The following is a 19,938-nucleotide window of genomic DNA, read 5'->3' as shown; positions in this document are numbered from 1 at the left end:
ACGAAGTATTACATATCAATATTTAAGTATTGAAATCAATTATAAGGTAGGATTTGTAACATTAAATATTGAAATACTTGAGTACTAAAAGCTGTATTTGAATCACAGAATATTACTAAATACTGTACTTTTAATATTGAAAATAAGTAATTAATCAATGATTCTTAGTATGATATTTCTATAAGGGTAGTGTGTCAACAAGCTCTTCGAACGCTATCGTTATTAGCGCACCGCGTTCGGATAGCACACTAACGCTATCACGCTATTGACTCCCCGAATGATGTTTATAGCGTTAGCGTCTCGTAGAGCGACAGCGAACTATCCGAACGCAGCCAAAGTCTCCAATATAACAATTTGATCACTGGGTAAACAATAAAGTGTTATAATGATTAACATTATTTATCTGTTTCCTTGGCTAATTGATAATGCTTCTCTTTCCTCTGCTTCCCAACCTTTGTTTTCTTCCCCATCTTCCCTTATAGAAATATCATATTAAGAATCATTGATAATTACTTATTTTCAGTATTAAAAATACTGGATAATAAATAATTATTAATGATTCTTAGTATGATATTTTTATAAGAGTTAATTAAGAACTAAATTGTAAATTTTCTAGGTAAATATATACACGTGTAAATTGCGTGCCATTCATCACGCAAACAAGTTAGAATTATAAGTCTTATGCTCTATGCACAATGCCAGACAACAGGAGGTTTCTTCTCAACTGAATCAGTGCTGCATTTAAACTGCACTGGTTCGGAACTGGTACTGGGTTTTTACCTGTAGCAATCGAATTTTCATTCGGAATTATATAATCGCAGTGATGTAAATTGTCTAGAGAGAAAGTTCCCTAGGCTAATCGGATTACCAAATCGTGTCTGTGAGGGATGGATCGGATTAGCGGATGCAGAGGAATGTTGTGTACATACTTGCGTCTCTTAAGAAATAAATATTACCCAGTGAAAAATGACTTATCGATAGACGTCGAAAAAACGTCGAATTGACATCGATTTGATGATTTCGACGTCGATTCGACGTCTTTTCGACGTCTATCGATAAATCATTTCTTACTGGGTAAAGGTGCCAATACATGGGAGCGTTCCAGCGTCGAGCGTTAAAGCGTTAGCCAATCAACGTATCAGGTCCTAGAAGTATACTTATAGTTCTTGCGGAAAGTGGCACGTTGATTGGCTACCGCTTTAACGCTCGACGCTCGATGCTCCCATGTAAAGATACCTTTAGAAATAAATAGAAAAGTAAGTATGTACATTGTTATTTTCATTATAATCAACGTGTATTCTTCTGCTGATATATATAGATAAATAAATAAAGATTTATAAAGATAAATAAAGATTTATTTCTATTTTACTGATATGTGTGTATTAAAGAAATAAAAACATATCAAAAACGTTTCTTAAACGACACGTGTTACTTGGGACTCCAGTAAACATAAAGTAACAGTAACATAACATCAATGTTATAATTTCCTACTCAACAATGTAACTGTTATATAACACGCACGTTATATAACCATTGTCACAAGTTATCACAAGTTATCACAAGTTGTTAAACCTAACCGCCGTTACATTAAGACGTGTTTAAACACGTTCGAACCTGATATTTTTTTGGAATTCATACATTGAATGAAAAGATAATAGAGAAAAGTTTTGGACCTTTCGCTTTTCCGCTTTTTCAACGTACGGGAAGAAATGATTCAATTCGCGGAACGCGGAAATCTAGTAAGATTTTGTCTTCCGCGTTTCCACGTTTCCGTGCTTCATGTAAAGCCCGTATCAGACTACCGACTTCACAGGCCGACCCGACAGCGCCGATTCGACGCCTCACTGTGATTGGTCCATTGAGAGTCGGCAGTCGTAGTCGGCTGTCGGGTCGGCCTGTGTAGTCGGTAGTCTGATACGGGCTTAATGGGACCCTGATAGCTCCTGCACACAGGACGCGGTAATGTATGCCGCGCGGCGGAAGTTAGCGCGACAGCCAATCAATATGCTGCTTTCCGTAATAACCTTCTAGCTCTTACGGAAAAACAACATATTGATTGGCTGTCGCGCGGACTTTCGCCGCGTGGCAAGCATTACTGCGTTCTGTGTGCAGGAGCCATGACGCTCTATGCACAATCCTAGTAATTCTATTCTGTAACTCGTTATTGGAGTTAACAATAGTTTCATTATCGTTGTGCAGCTTTTGTATAAAGCTTTTGTAGAAAAGTTGTGCAACGATAACGAAACTGTTAACTCTAATAACGAATCCCAGCACAGGTAGTAGGCAATAAGAATAGGCATTAGCCAATAGGAACAGGGAATAAAAATAATTGACCAATCCGAATTCCTATTACCTGTTCCTATTGCCTGTCACCTGACATTCTGCAAGGGTCTTTAGGAACACACTATATACAGGGTAACCCAACATCGATTCATTTCGTAGTAATGTTGTAATTCACCGGCTTAGCCTCTGCTATGTGACCACTGTACATACATATGTACATACATACATACTATACGTACATACATCATGTATGATTTTAAATGATGTCGATAAACCATAAAGTTTTTGTTTTGAATCATGATTTGTACATCCTGTGATATTGTTCCCTATAGATTCAAAAAATTATACTTATCGACATGGATGAAACATACAAGAAATTATCTTCTAATACACTAAGGTAAGAGTTGACAACTTGGCAATTTATCTTTGTGTAACAGCTTGCTGTGAACATGATTTATCAATGACATAAGCATTTAATATTTGTCGTCAAAATTATACTTTCTGTGGGCAAATATAAATTGATACACTGTTCAATAGGGCAGAAGAATTGTTGCGTAGTAAAGGCATTAGAACTACTATACTGGAGGAATGGGAGAAATCACTTCTAGTTCTGCCAAAAAGTGGAAAGAAACATTTTGAACCTAATAACTCGTGGCTCGAAAATGTTCAAATTGAGAAAGGACTTAAAACACGTAAAGACTTGTTGAATATTGAGAGGGTTGAACGTGTTTCAGAATTAGCTAGTGCCGAGTGGATTCCAGCTCAGAAGAAAGCTCTTGTTACTAAAAAATCTGGCCAAGATTGGTCCAGTTTTGGCACAGATAAAAATGGTTCCTTATATTTGATACCAGAAGAGGCATTATTTCTTCTAGAAACTGTATGTATTATAAAGTTTAATTCTTCTAGAACTGACATCAAATTATTCAAATTCAATTTTAATTATATATAATATTTTAGATATGTTGCTTTTTCTCTTATTTTATATACATAATTTTTATTTTATTTTTCTGTTATTATAGTGAATTTTGTGCATATTTTTATTTTTATGTATAATTTTATCTCTTACAGAAAGTAAGATTTTATAGAAAAAGTCAAGTCTGAAATGATCATATAATTATTATAATTTAAACTTTGTTATAAACTTTAATATTATTTATGAAGTATTCAAATATATTCTTTTCTTACAGAATTGTCTTGAACTCATTTGGAATGGTGTGCCATGTTCAGTGCAACAAGCATATGAGATTTTGATTGATGATACATCATGTACTTTAGATGAATATAGAGTTTATAGTCAGTTAACACGCTGTGGTTACCGTATACAGCGTTATGTTTATGAAGAATCAGATAAATGTGGCAGATCAGATGAATCTGTTAAAAGGAAAGTTATTGTTGATCCTGAGAATGGACTAAGAATGTATGACAGTCAAACTCAGAATCAACAAATTTCAGAGAAATCTAAAGAAACATTGACGAAAGATGCATCACAGTCATTAGATACATCTGTCATTAATTCTAATACAAAAGACTGCCAAGATACTGTAGCAGAGAAACCTGTTGAGCAAATAATACGTGATGTAATAGACCACATTCTTTGCAATATAGAAGATAAAAAAAGTGTAAATAATTCAACTGGTTTACAATTAATGGAGAGCAATAAGAAAGAAAAAAGTGACATGAATGGTGAGGAGAAAAGCCGAAATTCAAAACTGGAAATCATTTCCGACGAAACTTTGGTAGGCAGTATTAAAATTTTGAGTGATACATCTTGTAGTCCAAAGAAAGAAGTCACAGCATCAAGCAAATGGCCGGGTACTCGCATTCAGCGTAACGTCAAATTAATGCCCAAGAGGAACGACAAAATATCTAATGCTGATGTTTCTGTAATCGATTCCAATTGCACGAATGAAAGGTCCAGAAACTGTGGCAAGTGGAAGATGGCCGGGACAACTAACGAATCATCATATACAAAAAAGGCGAAACACGAGGTAGTACATTCCCGAAAACATACGACACGTTACAAATTATTCATAAGATAATCTTTCTCTTTCTTTTCACGATCAGGTAATTGAGTTGTCAGACGACGAGATTCAGGAATTACCGCGCACTATGACAAGAATGGAAATGTTGAATTTGCTGCCGAATATCGCCTCCAAATCGGACATCACGGAGAAGATTTTCAAACGGTACATACCGTTCAACGTGAGGCCCCGCAAGAGCGCCTATCAGTACAATCTAACGAAGATATCGCGCATGCAGGAGAACGACAGGCGAACACGACAGAATTGCAAGGGTGTCGGCAACAGCTCGAATCAGTATAGGTCATACCACAGCAACTACAGCCCGAACAGGAGTCCCAGAGCTATTGCTGGTAGCGCCAGAAACGCCACTTATCAAAATCCAAACACGCGTTTGTCTCTATATGGCCCGCCGCGGCCATTTTACGCATTAGACCATTATATGCCCATACCAAAAGCCGGCTTTCCGTGCACATATAACAGATTGCCGCCGTACTGTTACAATTCAAACGCGTACGCTCTTCAGAACAGGATGACGCTGATGCAGCATAACGTGTTTCAAAATATGCTCGTCGCTTTCGAGAATCACGGAAACGCAGTTCAGCAGACCAGAAGCCTCACCATACAAATGAACAACTTCGCGATGCCGTACATGGGATATGGGATGTTCCGGACGAGGCATCCCTTCATGGAGAACCAGTGCCGGCAATCCTACTATCAGAACTTCTCCTGGCAGCAGAGATTTTGGCAGCGACGTCCAGATAACGCCCAGACAATGCAAGACAATGCGCATTCTATCGCGAATCGCCGATACGAGGACGCGAGAAAGAGCAATGCTGAGATCGTAAATCGGCCGTCTTTCACGACGCGTCCAGGAGTCAGCTCGTGGACAGAGTTAAAGAAGAAATGGTACGAAGAAAAGACTATCACAATCGATGACGAGGATAATAAAAATATAAACGAAAGCGGCGAGGAGGTGCAAGTTGTTGAGCAACTCATCAATCCGTTGGTCGGACCCAGATACGCAACGTCACTCGCTGAGGTCTACAGTAAGCTCTCTATAATCAAATCAGCGCCGGAGAAGACAGTCAGGAAGAAGAAGAGCAGATACAAGATATCGTACAATGTGTACTCATGCTCTTCTCATCACTATAAGAAGTCGAATCCCGGCCAAGCATTGTACAGCGTGGTAGTGATAAGGTACAATTTGTTGATAAAGCGAGTGCGCTTCAAAGCTTCTGGCCCTCGTCATGAAATTCTCGATAGTCTAGACATCAGAGGCGAGAAAATATATGATAAAAATTCTTACAAAATTAGTTGCAACAACAAGATATAACTGTAAAATTACATTTGCAGTCGATCAGGCACATCTGTAAAATAATCTGCTTTCTTTTAGTTTTAACGGTCAATAAATTATCGTAAAATAATCGTAAATTAACGTGACCCACTACCTATGTATTTTTAACCTATATTTCTTCACGTTGATTTTTTATCACGTTGATTTTAGTTATTTGTTAATTGTTAAAGTGAAAGGAACGTTTGGAATATCTTAGAGGTGTGCTTAATCGATTGTGTCATGTTTGCATATAACTTTTATTTTGATATACTTTATCACATTGTAGAAATTTTGCGCATACATTTCTTGATTTCTAACATCATAAAGATGATCACAACGAGGAACCAGAAGCCTTAATGTTAACATTCATACTAATATTTTGATTATATTGCAGGAAAGAGAACTCATTTCTCCAACCTGTCGAGTTGAATCGTTTGCAACAAGACGCAAAAGGTTCTCAGATAATACTGGCTTGTGTCTCGACGTCGATATCGTACATTCAACCAGGTATTATAACGATGCCAAACGTCTAATCTAATTCAGAGAACAGTGTATCAGCTGCAAGCCTATTTTTTTTTTCTAAAAACAGCTGGTCATAAACCCCCTACTGTGTAATACGCTTTCTCGTTGTTGTATAGTCCTTAAAATGTAAATTAAATGTTTGATTTTATATTACAATAAAATAACATTATTTCTACTGCAATTATATATACTGAATGATATATATCAAAAATAGTACCGCGTTTTACTCGTAGGTTAAGTTTGAACAAAATTCTTTTGTTATTAATTAAAATACAAAAAAATATTTTATAAACAAGTGTTACATTTATTAGACATCGTGTTACTGCAGAATTCATCAATATGTGTGTATATCTCAGAATGCATAAAAGAATTAAACACAAGACTGGAAGGTAAATGATAAGTTGCTTAGTATTAATAAAAATTAATAAGAAAACATCTACTCTATATTTTTAAGCAACATGAAAAGCACGAAGATTTTGATAATTATATATATCGAAAATAGAAAATTAGAAAAGAGCAAGAGGATAAAGTAGAAGAGAAGGGAAAGAAAATAAAACTGGTGCGTGTGGTGTAAAGGGCGATACAGTAGAAAATATTGATATTTTGTATCGATACATTAAAAATATCAAATGAAATGTATCGATATTGTTGGCTGCTATATATATATATTCCAATTAAATAAATAAATAAATAAATAAATATATATATATATATATATATATATATATATATATATATATTTATATTCTTATTATATCTATACTCATTTATACATATTTATTTTACATAACACATATATTTATTTCACATTGAAATAATGTACTTATATATAGTTATTTTATAAAAAAAAAAGTTACATTTATTGTACATTAAACATACTTATGGGTGCGTCCGAAATGTTCAGGTTTGGGTCAAGTTGAGTTAGTTCCACTATAGTATCCGTTACATATAAGGCGAGTTTTTTAATTCATCGATGGATCCATCGATGAATTAAAAAACCCGTCCATACTATAGTGGAACTAACCCAACCTAATCCAACTCTGAGTATTTCGGAACACTCTATTTATTTCATATAATAATAACAATAAAATAAAATATCAACACAATATCGATACATAATATCGATAGTAAAGCCCAAACATATCGATATTTGAAATATCGATACATCCCTATTTGAAGTATCGATCATCCCTAGTGTGATGTTAAATTTGCATGTGTGTAACTGTAACATCGCAGTTTGTAACGTCGACAAGCAATACAGTCTTGAATTTTCATTTTATTCTAAATGGCTACTAGCACTCAAAAGAAACCTTGTCGACGTTCATCTCGTCTAATGGCTAAGGATGAAGCTAAGAAGCAAATTTGTGTGAAACCGCAGGAAATCCACCTAACCTACGACGTTCTGAGAATTATCTTTCAGCATTTAAGCTATAGAGATTTAATAAATGTCTCACAGGTTTCCAGGTATAACATGTTACGAATCCACCGATTATTTATGCTCGATTTGATTCTAAATTCGATGATCTACATATTTAATTTATCTATATCTAAAACAGTTCTTGATTATATATTCAGCGAATGCAACAGTCAAACAACCAGTTTTTGGAAAATACATCTGTTTTGATAGATTGTTACATGCCATACAATGGTTGTTTTTTTTTTTAATGTGTATAAGAGTAAAAAGATCGTGTAGGATTCTTAACATTTGAAGATATTGTTTACAAATAAATTGTAAATATTCTTTTGGAATGTCTTATATGATAATAGTAATTAGAGCTTAAGTATTGGTTATTAGTACTTGTAATGTTATTGTCTACTATATTGAAAATAAAAGACGCATAAGTTCAGTGAATACAATATGAAGTTTAGTATGCAATTATTTTCAACAGGTTTTGGTCAGAGGCAGCTTATTTAGAAATGCAAAAAAGAAACGAACCTATTGGCTTTATGGAACATTGTAAAACATTAAGAGAAAGTCTGGAACCTTTTTTAGAAAAAGTCTTGGACATAAGGATCCAACCATATATTTCATTCTTTTTTGTATGTAGTGATACAATCTATCAGCATATGAAGCAGCCATTAGTAGGTATATATATTTTCCTTAATAATATAATAAATATATATATATATATATATATATATATATATATATATATATATACACAAATTTTGGGCTATATTGTGAAGATAGACAACAACAGACTAAAGTTTTGCTTAAAAAATAACATGAAAAATTGTCATTTTATAAATATCTTTAGTTTGTACATATTGAAATGAATTGTAATGTTTATCTTTATTTCTATTTAATTAAATGAGATTATTAAAGCCAATCTTTTATTTCTTTTTAAGCAAATACCTTTCGAGAAACTCAAAAGAATTCAATCATAATGTTACATAGTGAAGGCGTTATTGCAGAAAATTTAGAAATAGAAGGTAAATCCAAACATGTAGTATGTGCATTTTTACCGAAGATCTCAAATGTAAGCATCATGACATTTCATGTAACAAAGTTAAACAGTGCGTTTAAAGAAGGGGAGGCAGAATTTATTAGGGCACTACAACAATTGCCGCCGCCAGATGAAAAGATATCTACATGTCTTATACTATTTTGCAACAGTATTGACAATTATCATTTAGTATCTTTGCTGAACAGCATAAACAGGTGATTCTGACTTAAAGTTCAAATAATACATATATAAAATAGTGCATAATAATAGTGCATAATAATGACAGTCAACTTATTTAATACGTGTTTATTTTATGCTCAGTTGTTCAGGTAAAATATCTTCACTGTGGGGTGGTTTAGTAAGAAATTGTTACATATATGAGAAAACTAGACCTGCTCTTAAATCCTTGGATTGTCTCGCTATTCTGATCACCGGCCACATGAAGACATGGTCCACAATCCTGGACAGGAAATGCAATACAAAGCAGAAAGTCGAAGAACACTTAAAATTGTGGAAGCAACATTTGCAATTAAGAAAATATAGCATTGGATATATGTTTGCGTGTCACGCGCGCGGCACATGTTGGTATCGCAAACAAAACGTGGAATCGTCGATATTTAAAAGTTTATTTCCCGATTTACATTTGGTGGGTTGCTTTGGCTACGGCGAGTTTGGCAAGTATACGGGGATGACTAAAGTTCGTAAGTATAATGCCTCATATCTTCTTATAAACTCTCTTATATCTCTGGAAAATTTCAGTACGATTCTTTTTTCGTTTCAGATCAAACAAAAGACATTAACAAACTCTGTTATACCCAATATTCTACTATATTTATGATACTTACATACGATTGATGATTTAAGAGATGTCATATATGTAACTGGCAATACTTTATCATCGGGATTTTGCTAAATTTACCTGGATTTTATATCTGATATGGTGTTCGTTATCAGATTTCCCAATCTCTTCTTTGTGACGTACGCCAATATGTGGCGTTAATATTCAAGAAATAATAACAACAATAAGTACAACAAACATAAACCTGATTATGAAGATAACATGTGAAATTCTCAAGTACACTGTACATTATTTTTGTGTATGTACATGGACTCGACATGAATATTGCGGCAATGCTACTGAAAGACTAAGAAGACAAACAAGATAATGTTATAAGATAATATGCGATAATATATTATATGTTCATATTGTGTGTGTGCTTTTTCTGCTGTTCGCGTTTTCCATTGTTTCCTTAATATGTGCAGTTCAAAATCCAGAGCTGTCTAATTGCTCGTTCGCGAGTGATCACTTCATTCTATATTCAGTTGCTTAGTGTAAAAAAGAAAAGACACAGAACTAGATTTGTCACTCGCAGCTCTATTCTAAACAATGCGAATTATATCGAGTACTGCAATCACTCGACAAGAGTATGCAAATAATTTCAGATACCGAGTTACTTTGCTGCATTTGTAATATTATCAGTTAGCCAGCCAGTTTAGCGTCATGATTTAGAGCTGGTTGTTAGATGTGATATGCGTGTACGGGGTCAGGCGCCCCTCGATTCGGTATAAAGCATGCACACCCTACTGAATGTAATTACAATTCTTGGAGCTGTTTAACAGTACTTCCGCGCTCACGATACCATGTGCAAGATAAAACAAGAAAAACTGGGCCAGAAGTGAGGGCAACGGCGTCTTATCGTGATACTCTCAGGATTTAAGAAGGAGTCTCCTGCACCTCGCAACATAAGTAATTAATTATAGCACGATCATTGTTGACGGGGCTTACACACCAGAAATTCGTATGAGGTTTGCGACTTCGAAGATGCTACCGTGTTTACCGTGGAGACGAATCGTCATCCTTGTTGCACTGTGGCGAGCAGCGTACTCGGAACGATGGGAGAGCGGTTTGCGGAAGAGATACGACGGCTACGGAGAAGACTGGATGTTCATGCCGGACGGTAACGGGCAGCCTCAAGTAGCGGTACTGAAGGTCCAAGACAGCGAGACGAGAGGCATATTGGACGGCTCGGAGATAGTCTACATGATTTACACCCGGTATCTCTAATTACAAGTCGCGATACATTTAACAATCCGTCGCGCCACATCGTTCATTAGTCGTGCGTTCTCTCGGTCTAGCTTTCTGCAATCTCTTTTCAAGATCCGGCCCGAAAGAAGGCACGCGAATGACCCTAAATGACACCGTGAATCTCGCCAGTTCTGACTTCAAGCCATCACGCAAGACGAAGTTCATAACGCACGGCTGGAAGTCGAGCGCCACGAGCGCCGGTCCTGTGAAGTTGAAAGAAGGTACGGTAACTTCTGTTCTCAAATAAGGTACTAGGTAGACATTTAACGCATCGATGAAACGCAGCTTGGATAATTTGTATCTTTCGGAGCGCACAGCTTTTCTCACTCACGGCGACTACAATGTTATCATCGTGGACTGGGAACCGTTGGCCGCGAGTACCTTCTACCTAGGTCCGATGCACAACACCGTGAGAGTCGGAGCCGACGCCGCTAACTTTATCGACTTCTTGGTGAAGGAGACCGGGTTGAAGACGAAAGACGTTCATTTTATCGGTATAACATGTGATCTCTCTCGTATAGGGCGACTATCCATATTTTCGTCATTTTTTCGTCACTTTGACTGCATCTAAGGTCATTCCCTCGGGGCGCATGTCGCCGGGAACGCTGGCAGTGCGACGACTTCCGGAAAGTTGAGCCGGGTGACGGGTTTAGATCCAGCGTTACCGGGATTCCATGTGTTCGCCTCCGAAAAAACTCGACTAGATCCTACCGACGCAGTATTCGTTGACGTCATACACTCTTGCGGGGGTGTATTGGGCTTTCTTCAACCGTTGGGGAAAATTGACTTCTATCCGAACGCTGGTACAGCGATTCAGCCGGGATGTTGCTGCGTTCCCGAAATGATGGGTAAGATGTTCCTGTTGGCTGAAATTTTGTTCGCAAGTACTCGCAAACGCGAATATCTTCTGATTTTTTTCCTGAAATTTCAGAGGCCTGCAGCCACGGACGATCGTACGTCTATTTCACGGAGAGCATCAATTCGAAGACGGGATTGTCGGCTACGAAATGCGACAGCTGGGACTCATACATGAGCGGCAAATGCGCCGATTCACAAGTGGTGCTTATGGGAGAGCACGTTGATCAAACGGCCAGTGGCTTATTCTTCCTGAGAACTAGGTCAAGTGCACCGTACGCATACACATCGGAAATTGTCGACAATAAAATTTGAATAACAGTTCTCCTGCCGAATATCAAGTCATGCGCCCGCGTGTGACGTAAGCTGTTCGTGGTAACTCGCGATTCCCTGTCAATCAATTTGTCAACCGCAGAAAAAACGGCGAATATAAAATGTCTGACTTTAATAAATAGTAATTACATTATTTTACATATGACTGAGGCATAATAAATGTAGCGACAGAAAGGACATCACTAGATGTTAATTCTCTACCCTGTCTCTCTCCAAAGCTCGGAAAGTTTCCAGCCACGACATCACGTCACTCTGGCACCCGGGCGTTAATACGTGATAACTAGGAAACGACCAGCACCAACGAATATGTATACGGGAATGACTTAATGCTTAAATCGGCTTGTAAAGCAAAGTAGTGACGTATTTTTTGCGATAACGATGCGTGGCTGATAAGACCATCACGCTGTCTTTGATACTCAAGGCATAAAGGTGGTTCAACATGACGTGATTTGGCTCAGGTAGAAGAGTGGGTTCACACTGAAAAGATAGCAAGCGATGACATTTTCGTTAATGTAAGTACCAAAGTAGAGGAAAACGTCCAGCATTCTTACTCGGATTTTGTTCAATATATCAAAATATATGGGTATTTATTATTTATTTATTACTTGTCGAAAGACTATTTATTACCTATTTACTCGTTTTTCTTGAAATTGCTTAATATTTTATAATATAATTGTTTAATATTTTATAATTTTATAAAATTTTATACTATTGGACGTTTTCCTTTCTTTCTTTTTTCCATTTTTTTCTTCTTGCATCTAACTTACGGATAGCGGTGTGTCCTTATTAAGAATAACTTGCAGCAAATGTGGCGGCAAGATAGGCGGACCAGGCACCTTCTCCCAAGGCTTATGCGGTGGTATATCTTGTCCATATTCTGTTTGAGCACTACTAGTGACACCCTCGCTGTCTTTTGCGAGAGCTTGAAATACCTCAAAGTCAGATTTTCTTACTGACACTAAGTTGTTTTTGGAACCCATGCCATTGTCCACAATTTTCTATATCGCATCAACAAATTTATGCTTTATATGCTGTGCATCAATGTGGATAATACACATACACACACATGTATGGCAAATTGCTGTAAATTTATACAATTTATTCTTACCAGCCCAGGATCGTGTCTCCATTCTCCATCAACAAAAAACTTATACTGATGCTCTCCTTCTGGCAAGTCAATAATTGTCACAAAATCTCCATGACTTTTCACCATTGGCAATGTCTTCCATCCAGTAAATGTACCACTAATATATACTTGCTTTCCACCTCCTTCCCATTTGAAAACAGTTGGTAGCACTTTACTATCAGCAACTTTTGTTCCTTCAGAAACAGTATTAGATCTTGGTCGCTGTGATCCAAAATCTTCTCCATCTTGTTGGCCAGTCTATTTTAAATTTATAAGAGATCCTGATATAGAGCATTTATATACATATGCAAATGTTATTTTAATATATCTTGATGTTACCTTTGCAAAGTATGGCTCTTCTTCCTCGTGGGAAGACTGAAAGACAAGTTTCTGGCTGGGTTTCTTATCAAAGATAAATACTTGTCCTTCTTTTCCTGGAGAAGATGGTGGATGTTCTTTGTTGTGTCGATGCTCTCTGCTTGCTGTATTGCCATGATGGTGGCTGACTGGTTGGTTACTTCCCGCATTACCCATTATTACAAGAAAAACCTTAACAACAACGTCTGTTTATTCGTCTTATCTAAACAATCTCAGTGTAATATCATAATGTCAATATGCGCAGCATTAAAAATCAGGTATTGATAACTTATAGGTTATTTGATAATAAAAAATGTCACTGAAGAAAGATAATTGTATTGAAAAGAGCATGCAGAAAATTAGAAACTCGAATATTGGTAATGTAAATAATTGACACTACGTGCAACGATATATAATAGGTCATAACCAATAATGTTAGCAAGTGGTTTTCGCGAGTACGTTACTCACTTGTTTGCACACCCTTTGCTGTATGCGTCAATGTCAAGTCGAAAACGTAAACATCCGCTGCCGAGCCGGATTAATCGATTTGATTAAAGTATGTGACGACACACAATCCTATTCTTGCGAATGTTTAAAACATTGCAATGCCCGTTCGCCAAATGACGAATAAAACATTTTGATTGTACTGCACAGTGCATTCAGTGTCAGATTTTTTGCCAGTATAAAACAGTTGCTGTGTATCGACAGTAGGACATCGTAGAAATTTATGTTATCAAGGGTGGAAAATACTCTGCTTATCAATATTGGTAAATCTGCTTATCAATATTGGTACAGTCGATGGACCACGGAGATTTTCGGTAATAACAATTTAAGGCAATTTAAGGCTTCGTATTCGGACTGTTTTACAAGTCTGCTTGATCGATTGCTATATTTTATGGATACACTTTTTTATTTTAATGTATTGCGCCAGTATTTTTAGCGTGTATTTTCTCGCTTCTGACGTAAGTCAAATAATAATTCCGCGGCAAGTTACTGGGAGCAGCCAAATAATGATACATAATTGATTGTAAAATTGCCCGACTCTTATAATTATATTAATTTAAAATGCGTTGTAAGTGGGAATTAAGATATAATTGCAGATGTTGGTAACTATGATACTTTAATTAGGTATGTGTAACAGATATAACATATATGTATATATCACTGTATATAATTATGTCTAATTATTATGCACGAATTTCAAATTGCGCGCTGCTATAAGACAGTTTTACGCCGTTTAGCAACCACGATCGTTGCTTCGCGTTCGCTCCGTGATTTTTCCGGTTCACATGTCGACGAGAATGAATCTGACGTCCGGACAAGTGTCGGAAATGCTGAGCAAAGTGTCGCGCGATTGTCGTGTCGTGTTAATTCCGGTAATTATAGCCATATTTTGTTAATAATTATGTCGATTTTACTCTATCAGGGCGAATTTTTCGAGCGAAAGATGTGTTACGGCGGCGCATGCGCAGCCTATGTTTTCAGTTTTGGCCCAGGCCCCGAGTCGTGCGGACGATCGGAGGTGCTCCCGCGATTCTCGTATTTTTTACCCGTCAAAAGTGCGTGATGCGTTCGTACAAGTTCCGCGAATTGCGCAGAAAGTAGCGGGCAATCGTCGGCTGGCTGAAATTCGCCTGTCCGATCGCAGGTATAGTCATGCCGCGCCGATACTTGGCTCGCTCGTCCGTTTGTTAGCGCGAGCCATACCTCGTTCAAGTCGGAACATGTCGATGATGTCGTGGTCAAAGTACGAAGTGATCGTGTGTTTCTCGCGTTGTTCACTCGTCACAAGTGCATACACGCGCGTCCGAATGAATCCGCGAGTGTTGAAACATGCTGAGCGATCATCAGGTGGTTATGATTCGCTAGTGTGCATAATGGATACCACTAGATGCAGTGAGATTAGAGGAGCGACAGGACGTCAAAGACTGCACGACGGCTCCGGTGAGTCAACTGATTCTATGCATTGTTAATTGATTATTGATAATATGACGAAATCGGGGGCGAGATACGCCCAGAGTTCCTGCGATTCGGTTGCGCGGGAACACGGACGTTCGAAGATTCAAAGCGCTTGAGATACGGCTAGCTGTTTGCTTTCCGCGCCGATGGATGGCAGCACTAGTCCGAACTTCGACCACGTCCTACTACCTGTCGTAAAAATCAGAGAGCGCTAGCGTAGCTTATCCGAGACACGCTCTCATACATAAGTCGTTTTAAAAAATTATCGTTTGTACCTTCTTGTTTTCTATAAATAACTCGTGCGAGCTGAACTGTAAAACAAGCTCTTTTCCACTTTAAAAATCATGTTGAAACGCTTTGTGACGACAGTAGAAATGCTGTTTGTTGCAAATTAAAGTACTGATATACATATCGAGGCCGTCAGATTCTTTCTTCGTTGTGTATATTCTCACTCCCTTCTCACTTCTCTGCCCCAACTGCACGCTCAATTTCATCTTCCCTTTTCCTTCGTATGTTTCTCGGCCGTCAACTTTTTCGCCGTTTCCTACGCGAATTTATTATTTATAAAGGCGAAAGAACCTCGGGCGTGTTTCGTCCTTCGCAGTCGGTGGCTACGCAACTGAGGAAGAGAGAGAAAGAGAGGGAGAGACAGAGAGAGAGAGAGAGAGAGAGAAAGAGAGAGAGAGAGAGAGAGAGAGAGAGGGCTCATATCGAGGCACGTATTGCTCCTCGTGGCCGCGGTTGATTCAGAGGGGTGGACCGCGAGTAAAAACGTGCCCCGTGTATTAAATATCCTGCAATAATAGTAATTATGGTTACGGCATTTTGCGAAATTGCGCGGCTACTTCACCGCGGCCTATGCCTGTGGTCGCGCCGAACGCACGTGATCTTCATGGGCGGCAAATGTACGTACCAGTGCGGGCAGCATTACCGATTCCGAAAAGAATCGACCATTCAATTTTTGTGCGTCAAATAAGCATGTCTCCTGCTTGTTCGTTTACCTTTTTCTTCCCGGCGTGCGATCACGATCGCGTGGAAAACTCGTCATATGTGGAAAATGCTTAGCGCTGTTGCTTTGCTTTAATATTTATAAAGGATTTAATACATTATTGTGTATGCACGGTATTATATAGGATGAGTCAGTAACTTTTGCTACCTGGAATATCTTTGAAGCAACAAACAAAGTTGAGATCTTCGAAGTTACTCAAAAAAAAAGCATTACCATAAGATGCTTTTCTTCTTTTTTAAATAGAGTAATTTCAGAAGTCTTTGAAGATCAGTTTTGTTTTTTGCTTCGAAAATATTCTAGACAACAACGGTCACTGACTCATCTTGTACATATAGTGAGAAAACAGTACTGGAAAATAATACTGCTTTACGTGAGAAAAATATGCGCACGAGATCTGCGCTTGATACATATATGTGTGTTGAGAGAAAAGGAGAGAGAGATTGTCTTTTTTTGGAGTCATAATTACACGCATCAATCTCTATTATAATTACGACTAAAATTTGAACCAAAAAAAGTTCCCAAACGATACAAAAAAATTATATTATAATAAGAATATAAGAAGAACGTAAAAAATATAAATAAGAATATAAATAAGAATGTAAAAAGATGATATTATGGCGTCTATACTTTTTTTATGCATTTTATCTATGTAACTTAGTTGTAAAATGTTTGATCCCGTTGACAAAATGGTGGATGGATGCTTTTCATCATCGCAGTGGTGATAAAATGCTGACGTTACACTTGTCGAGATAGCATGGATTTCATTTACGCAGCATGCTATCTATATTGATTATTAAATGTATTCTTTATTTAATGATATTGATTAGATTAGTGTAAAAGGCTGGGATTATATCTAAAGTGGGGACATCTGCTCGCGGTCTCTGCTGTTTCATTACGTTCCATACGTTTAACGCGGTTCATTTTTATCTCGATTCTCGATGAACAGATGTATTTGCATTTCGCGGAGAGAACTCGACAATATCGCCTGATGTGCCAAAAACGCGGCGGTACTTCCGAGTACGATGCTCTCGATCAATTGTCGGAAAACGTTTGTTCCCGAGAACGATTCGCGGAATACAAGTTTAAACGCGCGGCATCTCCGCATGCCAAAGTGACAAAAGATTACGGGCGCGAAATTTTAACTCTAATTAATCGCTAATCGACTGACCTCGCCGTTGTATCGAGCGACGAAGGAGCGAATTCGTGAAGGAGTGAATTCGTAACGGGCCCGAAAGTCGTCCGTCCGAGCCAGATGTCGGGTGCCCGAGATGGGAAAAAAAAAGTATCAAAGCGTATTCAAAGAGGGGGAAAAAAAGTGAGGACCAAGAAAGAGGGTGGCGGATGGGGGAGGGCGGGAAGACCGGCGAGAGGCGGTGTGTGCATGCGCTTAATCGATAATCACCGGCAAGTGGTTTCGTCCGAAAAGGGTGCGGTGGATACATCTGCGAGGTATCATCAGCGCCGCGTACAAAAGGCCGATCCATCATCGGCCGACAATCCAAATTCAAAATTGGCCGGCCAGTTCCCAGCGAGCGGAGCGCGTGCTATTACAATGGAGATTAAGAACAATCCAAACAATCTCCGCGTCCTGGCGAGGTAACGTGTCAGTTGGAAGATACGAGAACGGCTCGGGACGAAAGATATCGTCGTCGTCGTCGTCGTCGTCTTCGTCGTCGTCATCGTTGTGGTTGTGGTTCTCTTCGGTTTCTAATTCGCGAACGGATCGTTGACGAGCCCTTTGCGCGCGCGTGATATTGTAAGGGATATTATTATAATGTCTGGCATGCAACACACACACACACACACACACACACACACACACATACGGGTGACGGTCGTGTCGTAATATCGCCGTTGCTGTACGGTGGTGCACGCGATTTTCTTCGCTTGTGCGTTGCTTGCTGAAATATCAATGTAAGCTGCTCATTGAGCACGCGGTATGTCAGATTGTTCGCTCCCGATAGAAGAGTAGCCTTCGCGATCCGCGCCTAATAATAGGTGCAGTGTCAGCACCGCGTTTCAACGTCTCGTTAAACTTTCGGATTAATAAGAGATTGAGGGTTGCTTTTTTGTCCCTCCCCTTTTCTTCCTCTTTCTCTCTCTCACTCTCTCTGCACTTTGCTACAGCGAGGTAATTGCGAATGATTCGCAGATGAATGAAATTTAATCGTGGTTATTATAATTCAATCAACCGCAAATGACAACGAGGCAGTCCAAGTTGAAATTATAGCCCTACTTGGCATCTGAACTTTTTAATATCTGTATATTATGAAGGGGCGGTATATGTATAATATGTGTGCAAATTGTAAAATCTTATTTAGTGCCTTTGGCAGAAAACGTACAAAATGCCACTTCCAGAGTAAGAATGTAAGTTCCAAAGAAGAGTTTTTAACAAAGCTAATAGGTTAAACAGAATCAAAAGAGATCGATATAGACTTTAGAGTATCAAATCAAGCGTTAAGTGGGATATTAAAGTCGAAAGTAGGATTAAGATTTCGACTCGAAAGGCGACCGCGTGAAAAACTGTCGGGATACACACATAGTTTCTTGATTGAGAGCGCCCGCATTATTGCGCAACGGCGCGTAAAATATGCAATAGTAATTAACACTGGCTGTGTGTATGTATATGTACCGGATCTTGTTCTTGTTCTCCTCGGAAATCCGGAATGCGGCGTGGATATAATCGTGAGAATAGAAGTAATCTGAACCTCTTCTCAAAATTCGCCTCTTTATTTGAACGTCAAAATTTACGCATTTAATAATATTAAGTTAAGATAAAAGTACCAACGCCTGGCTAACGCCAATAACATTAGCACCTAACTCTAGACATTCTTATTGTTTTGATTGTTTTAAATAGGAATATTTAAACTCCCAATACAGAGGATATATATATACATATTCTATATCGGGAGTTTAAGTATTCGTAATAAAAACCAAAATAATAAGGATGTCCAGAATTAGATAGTGTTATTAGTATCCAGATATTGTATCCAAGAAGAGATACTTTTATCTTATATTGCAATCGCGTTGTGAGTGGACGTTTAAACTTAAATCCCATAAATCATTCTTGAAAAAAATACTCTCTGACAATTGATAAGGCATCGCATTTAGAATTACCGTTGCGCTTCTGTGAAGTTGCATTACGATATCCGTGAAATTTTCCGTGAATACAAATACACTCTGATAAATTGATGTACGTAAACTGTGCAACGGCTTTAAGTATATTACGTAATGCAATAACATTGAGTTCCTTATGACTGATTAGATCGCACTCATACTTACAACATAGAAGAGCTAAATAGAAGTATGAAAAAATACGAAAAAATAAAAATATAATATGAAAATCTAGGTGTAACTTTTAATAAATTGGCTACTGCATCGATACAACAAAAGATTTACATCATTGTACCATGTAAATTTCATAATTAATTCAACACAGTATGTTTATTTCATAAGTGTAATTAAAAGAATTGCAAAGTTTCCATCATCGGTTGTCTCATATCGTGATAATCGTGATAGAGTCTATATGGGTCTGTTCACCGAGAATCGAAAATCTTTTCCCTCGGACTCTTTCATTTTATTCGTCCTGTGAGTTTGCGACGGTGCG

At 37.9% G+C, this 19,938-nt stretch overlaps 4 protein-coding genes across 7 annotated transcripts; 3 read left to right on the top strand and 1 right to left on the bottom strand.

The window, feature by feature from the left end:
- Positions 1 to 2,417: 2,417 nt before the first annotated feature.
- On the top strand, positions 2,418 to 6,554 carry LOC116849105. The gene is made up of 5 exons (XM_032825915.1): positions 2,418 to 2,680; positions 2,821 to 3,160; positions 3,471 to 4,271; positions 4,348 to 5,501; positions 6,032 to 6,554. Exons 1-5 carry the CDS (start codon positions 2,640 to 2,642, stop codon positions 6,168 to 6,170), a joined length of 2,475 nt encoding a protein of 824 aa, XP_032681806.1. The 5' UTR covers positions 2,418 to 2,639; the 3' UTR covers positions 6,171 to 6,554.
- Positions 6,555 to 7,235: 681 nt separating this feature from the next.
- Positions 7,236 to 9,815, top strand: LOC116849085. Its single transcript, XM_032825874.1, has 5 exons — positions 7,236 to 7,623; positions 8,049 to 8,245; positions 8,509 to 8,821; positions 8,928 to 9,307; positions 9,388 to 9,815. The coding sequence occupies exons 1-5, from the start codon at positions 7,445 to 7,447 to the stop codon at positions 9,459 to 9,461; spliced, it is 1,143 nt and encodes a 380-aa protein (XP_032681765.1). The 5' UTR covers positions 7,236 to 7,444; the 3' UTR covers positions 9,462 to 9,815.
- A 160-nt stretch (positions 9,816 to 9,975) lies between these two features.
- LOC116849086 (pancreatic triacylglycerol lipase) lies at positions 9,976 to 12,057 on the top strand. 2 transcript variants are annotated; one of them, XM_032825876.1, is made up of 6 exons: positions 9,976 to 10,353; positions 10,429 to 10,661; positions 10,765 to 10,913; positions 11,010 to 11,186; positions 11,265 to 11,540; positions 11,624 to 11,862. In XM_032825876.1, the coding sequence occupies exons 2-6, from the start codon at positions 10,429 to 10,431 to the stop codon at positions 11,860 to 11,862; spliced, it is 1,074 nt and encodes a 357-aa protein (XP_032681767.1). In that variant the 5' UTR covers positions 9,976 to 10,353. The 2 variants fall into 2 exon arrangements, with proteins under 2 accessions (XP_032681767.1, XP_032681766.1); XM_032825875.1 differs by having other exon boundaries at positions 9,976 to 10,661; positions 11,624 to 12,057.
- LOC116849088 (5'-AMP-activated protein kinase subunit beta-2) lies at positions 11,978 to 14,044 on the bottom strand. Of its 3 annotated transcripts, none has more exons than XM_032825880.1 (5): positions 13,832 to 14,044; positions 13,346 to 13,555; positions 12,989 to 13,264; positions 12,648 to 12,878; positions 11,978 to 12,357 (listed from the first exon to the last, which is right to left on the bottom strand). In XM_032825880.1, the coding sequence occupies exons 2-5, from the start codon at positions 13,538 to 13,540 to the stop codon at positions 12,211 to 12,213; spliced, it is 849 nt and encodes a 282-aa protein (XP_032681771.1). In that variant the 5' UTR covers positions 13,541 to 13,555; positions 13,832 to 14,044; the 3' UTR covers positions 11,978 to 12,210. The 3 variants fall into 3 exon arrangements, with proteins under 3 accessions (XP_032681771.1, XP_032681772.1, XP_032681769.1); XM_032825881.1 differs by lacking the exon at positions 13,832 to 14,044 and adding an exon at positions 13,791 to 13,823; XM_032825878.1 differs by lacking the exon at positions 13,832 to 14,044 and adding an exon at positions 13,764 to 13,813.
- Positions 14,045 to 19,938: the final 5,894 nt, after the last annotated feature.

Source organism: Odontomachus brunneus, unplaced genomic scaffold (genome assembly GCF_010583005.1).
Source record: "Odontomachus brunneus isolate Ranch 3 - 2012 unplaced genomic scaffold, Obru_v1 Obru_scaffold_106, whole genome shotgun sequence".
NCBI classification, from domain to species: Eukaryota; Metazoa; Arthropoda; class Insecta; order Hymenoptera; family Formicidae; genus Odontomachus; species Odontomachus brunneus.
Note: the sequence above shows the minus strand (reverse complement) of the source record. Positions and strands in the feature narration are given on the sequence as shown.

Excerpts from the sequence above, each read along its gene's own strand:
- LOC116849105 (XM_032825915.1), top strand. The coding sequence starts at position 2,640 with ATGGATGAAACATACAAGAAATTATCTTCTAATACACTAAG. Across the intron at positions 2,681-2,820 it reads TTATCTTCTAATACACTAAG|GGCAGAAGAATTGTTGCGTA; the intron begins GTAAGAGTTGAC and ends ACTGTTCAATAG. Across the intron at positions 4,272-4,347 it reads CAAAAAAGGCGAAACACGAG|GTAATTGAGTTGTCAGACGA; the intron begins GTAGTACATTCC and ends TTTCACGATCAG.
- LOC116849085 (XM_032825874.1), top strand. The coding sequence starts at position 7,445 with ATGGCTACTAGCACTCAAAAGAAACCTTGTCGACGTTCATCTCGTCTA. Across the intron at positions 8,822-8,927 it reads TTGCTGAACAGCATAAACAG|TTGTTCAGGTAAAATATCTT; the intron begins GTGATTCTGACT and ends TTTTATGCTCAG. Across the intron at positions 9,308-9,387 it reads TACGGGGATGACTAAAGTTC|ATCAAACAAAAGACATTAAC; the intron begins GTAAGTATAATG and ends TTTTCGTTTCAG.
- LOC116849086 (XM_032825875.1), top strand. The coding sequence starts at position 10,408 with ATGAGGTTTGCGACTTCGAAGATGCTACCGTGTTTACCGTGGAGACGA. Across the intron at positions 10,914-11,009 it reads TCCTGTGAAGTTGAAAGAAG|CTTTTCTCACTCACGGCGAC; the intron begins GTACGGTAACTT and ends CGGAGCGCACAG. Across the intron at positions 11,541-11,623 it reads CTGCGTTCCCGAAATGATGG|AGGCCTGCAGCCACGGACGA; the intron begins GTAAGATGTTCC and ends CTGAAATTTCAG.
- LOC116849088 (XM_032825878.1), bottom strand. The coding sequence starts at position 13,787 with ATGACCTATTATATATCGTTGCAC. Across the intron at positions 13,556-13,763 it reads CCTATTATATATCGTTGCAC|GTTTTTCTTGTAATAATGGG; the intron begins GTAGTGTCAATT and ends GTTGTTGTTAAG. Across the intron at positions 12,358-12,647 it reads ATAAGGACACACCGCTATCC|TGTGAACCCACTCTTCTACC; the intron begins GTAAGTTAGATG and ends CTATCTTTTCAG.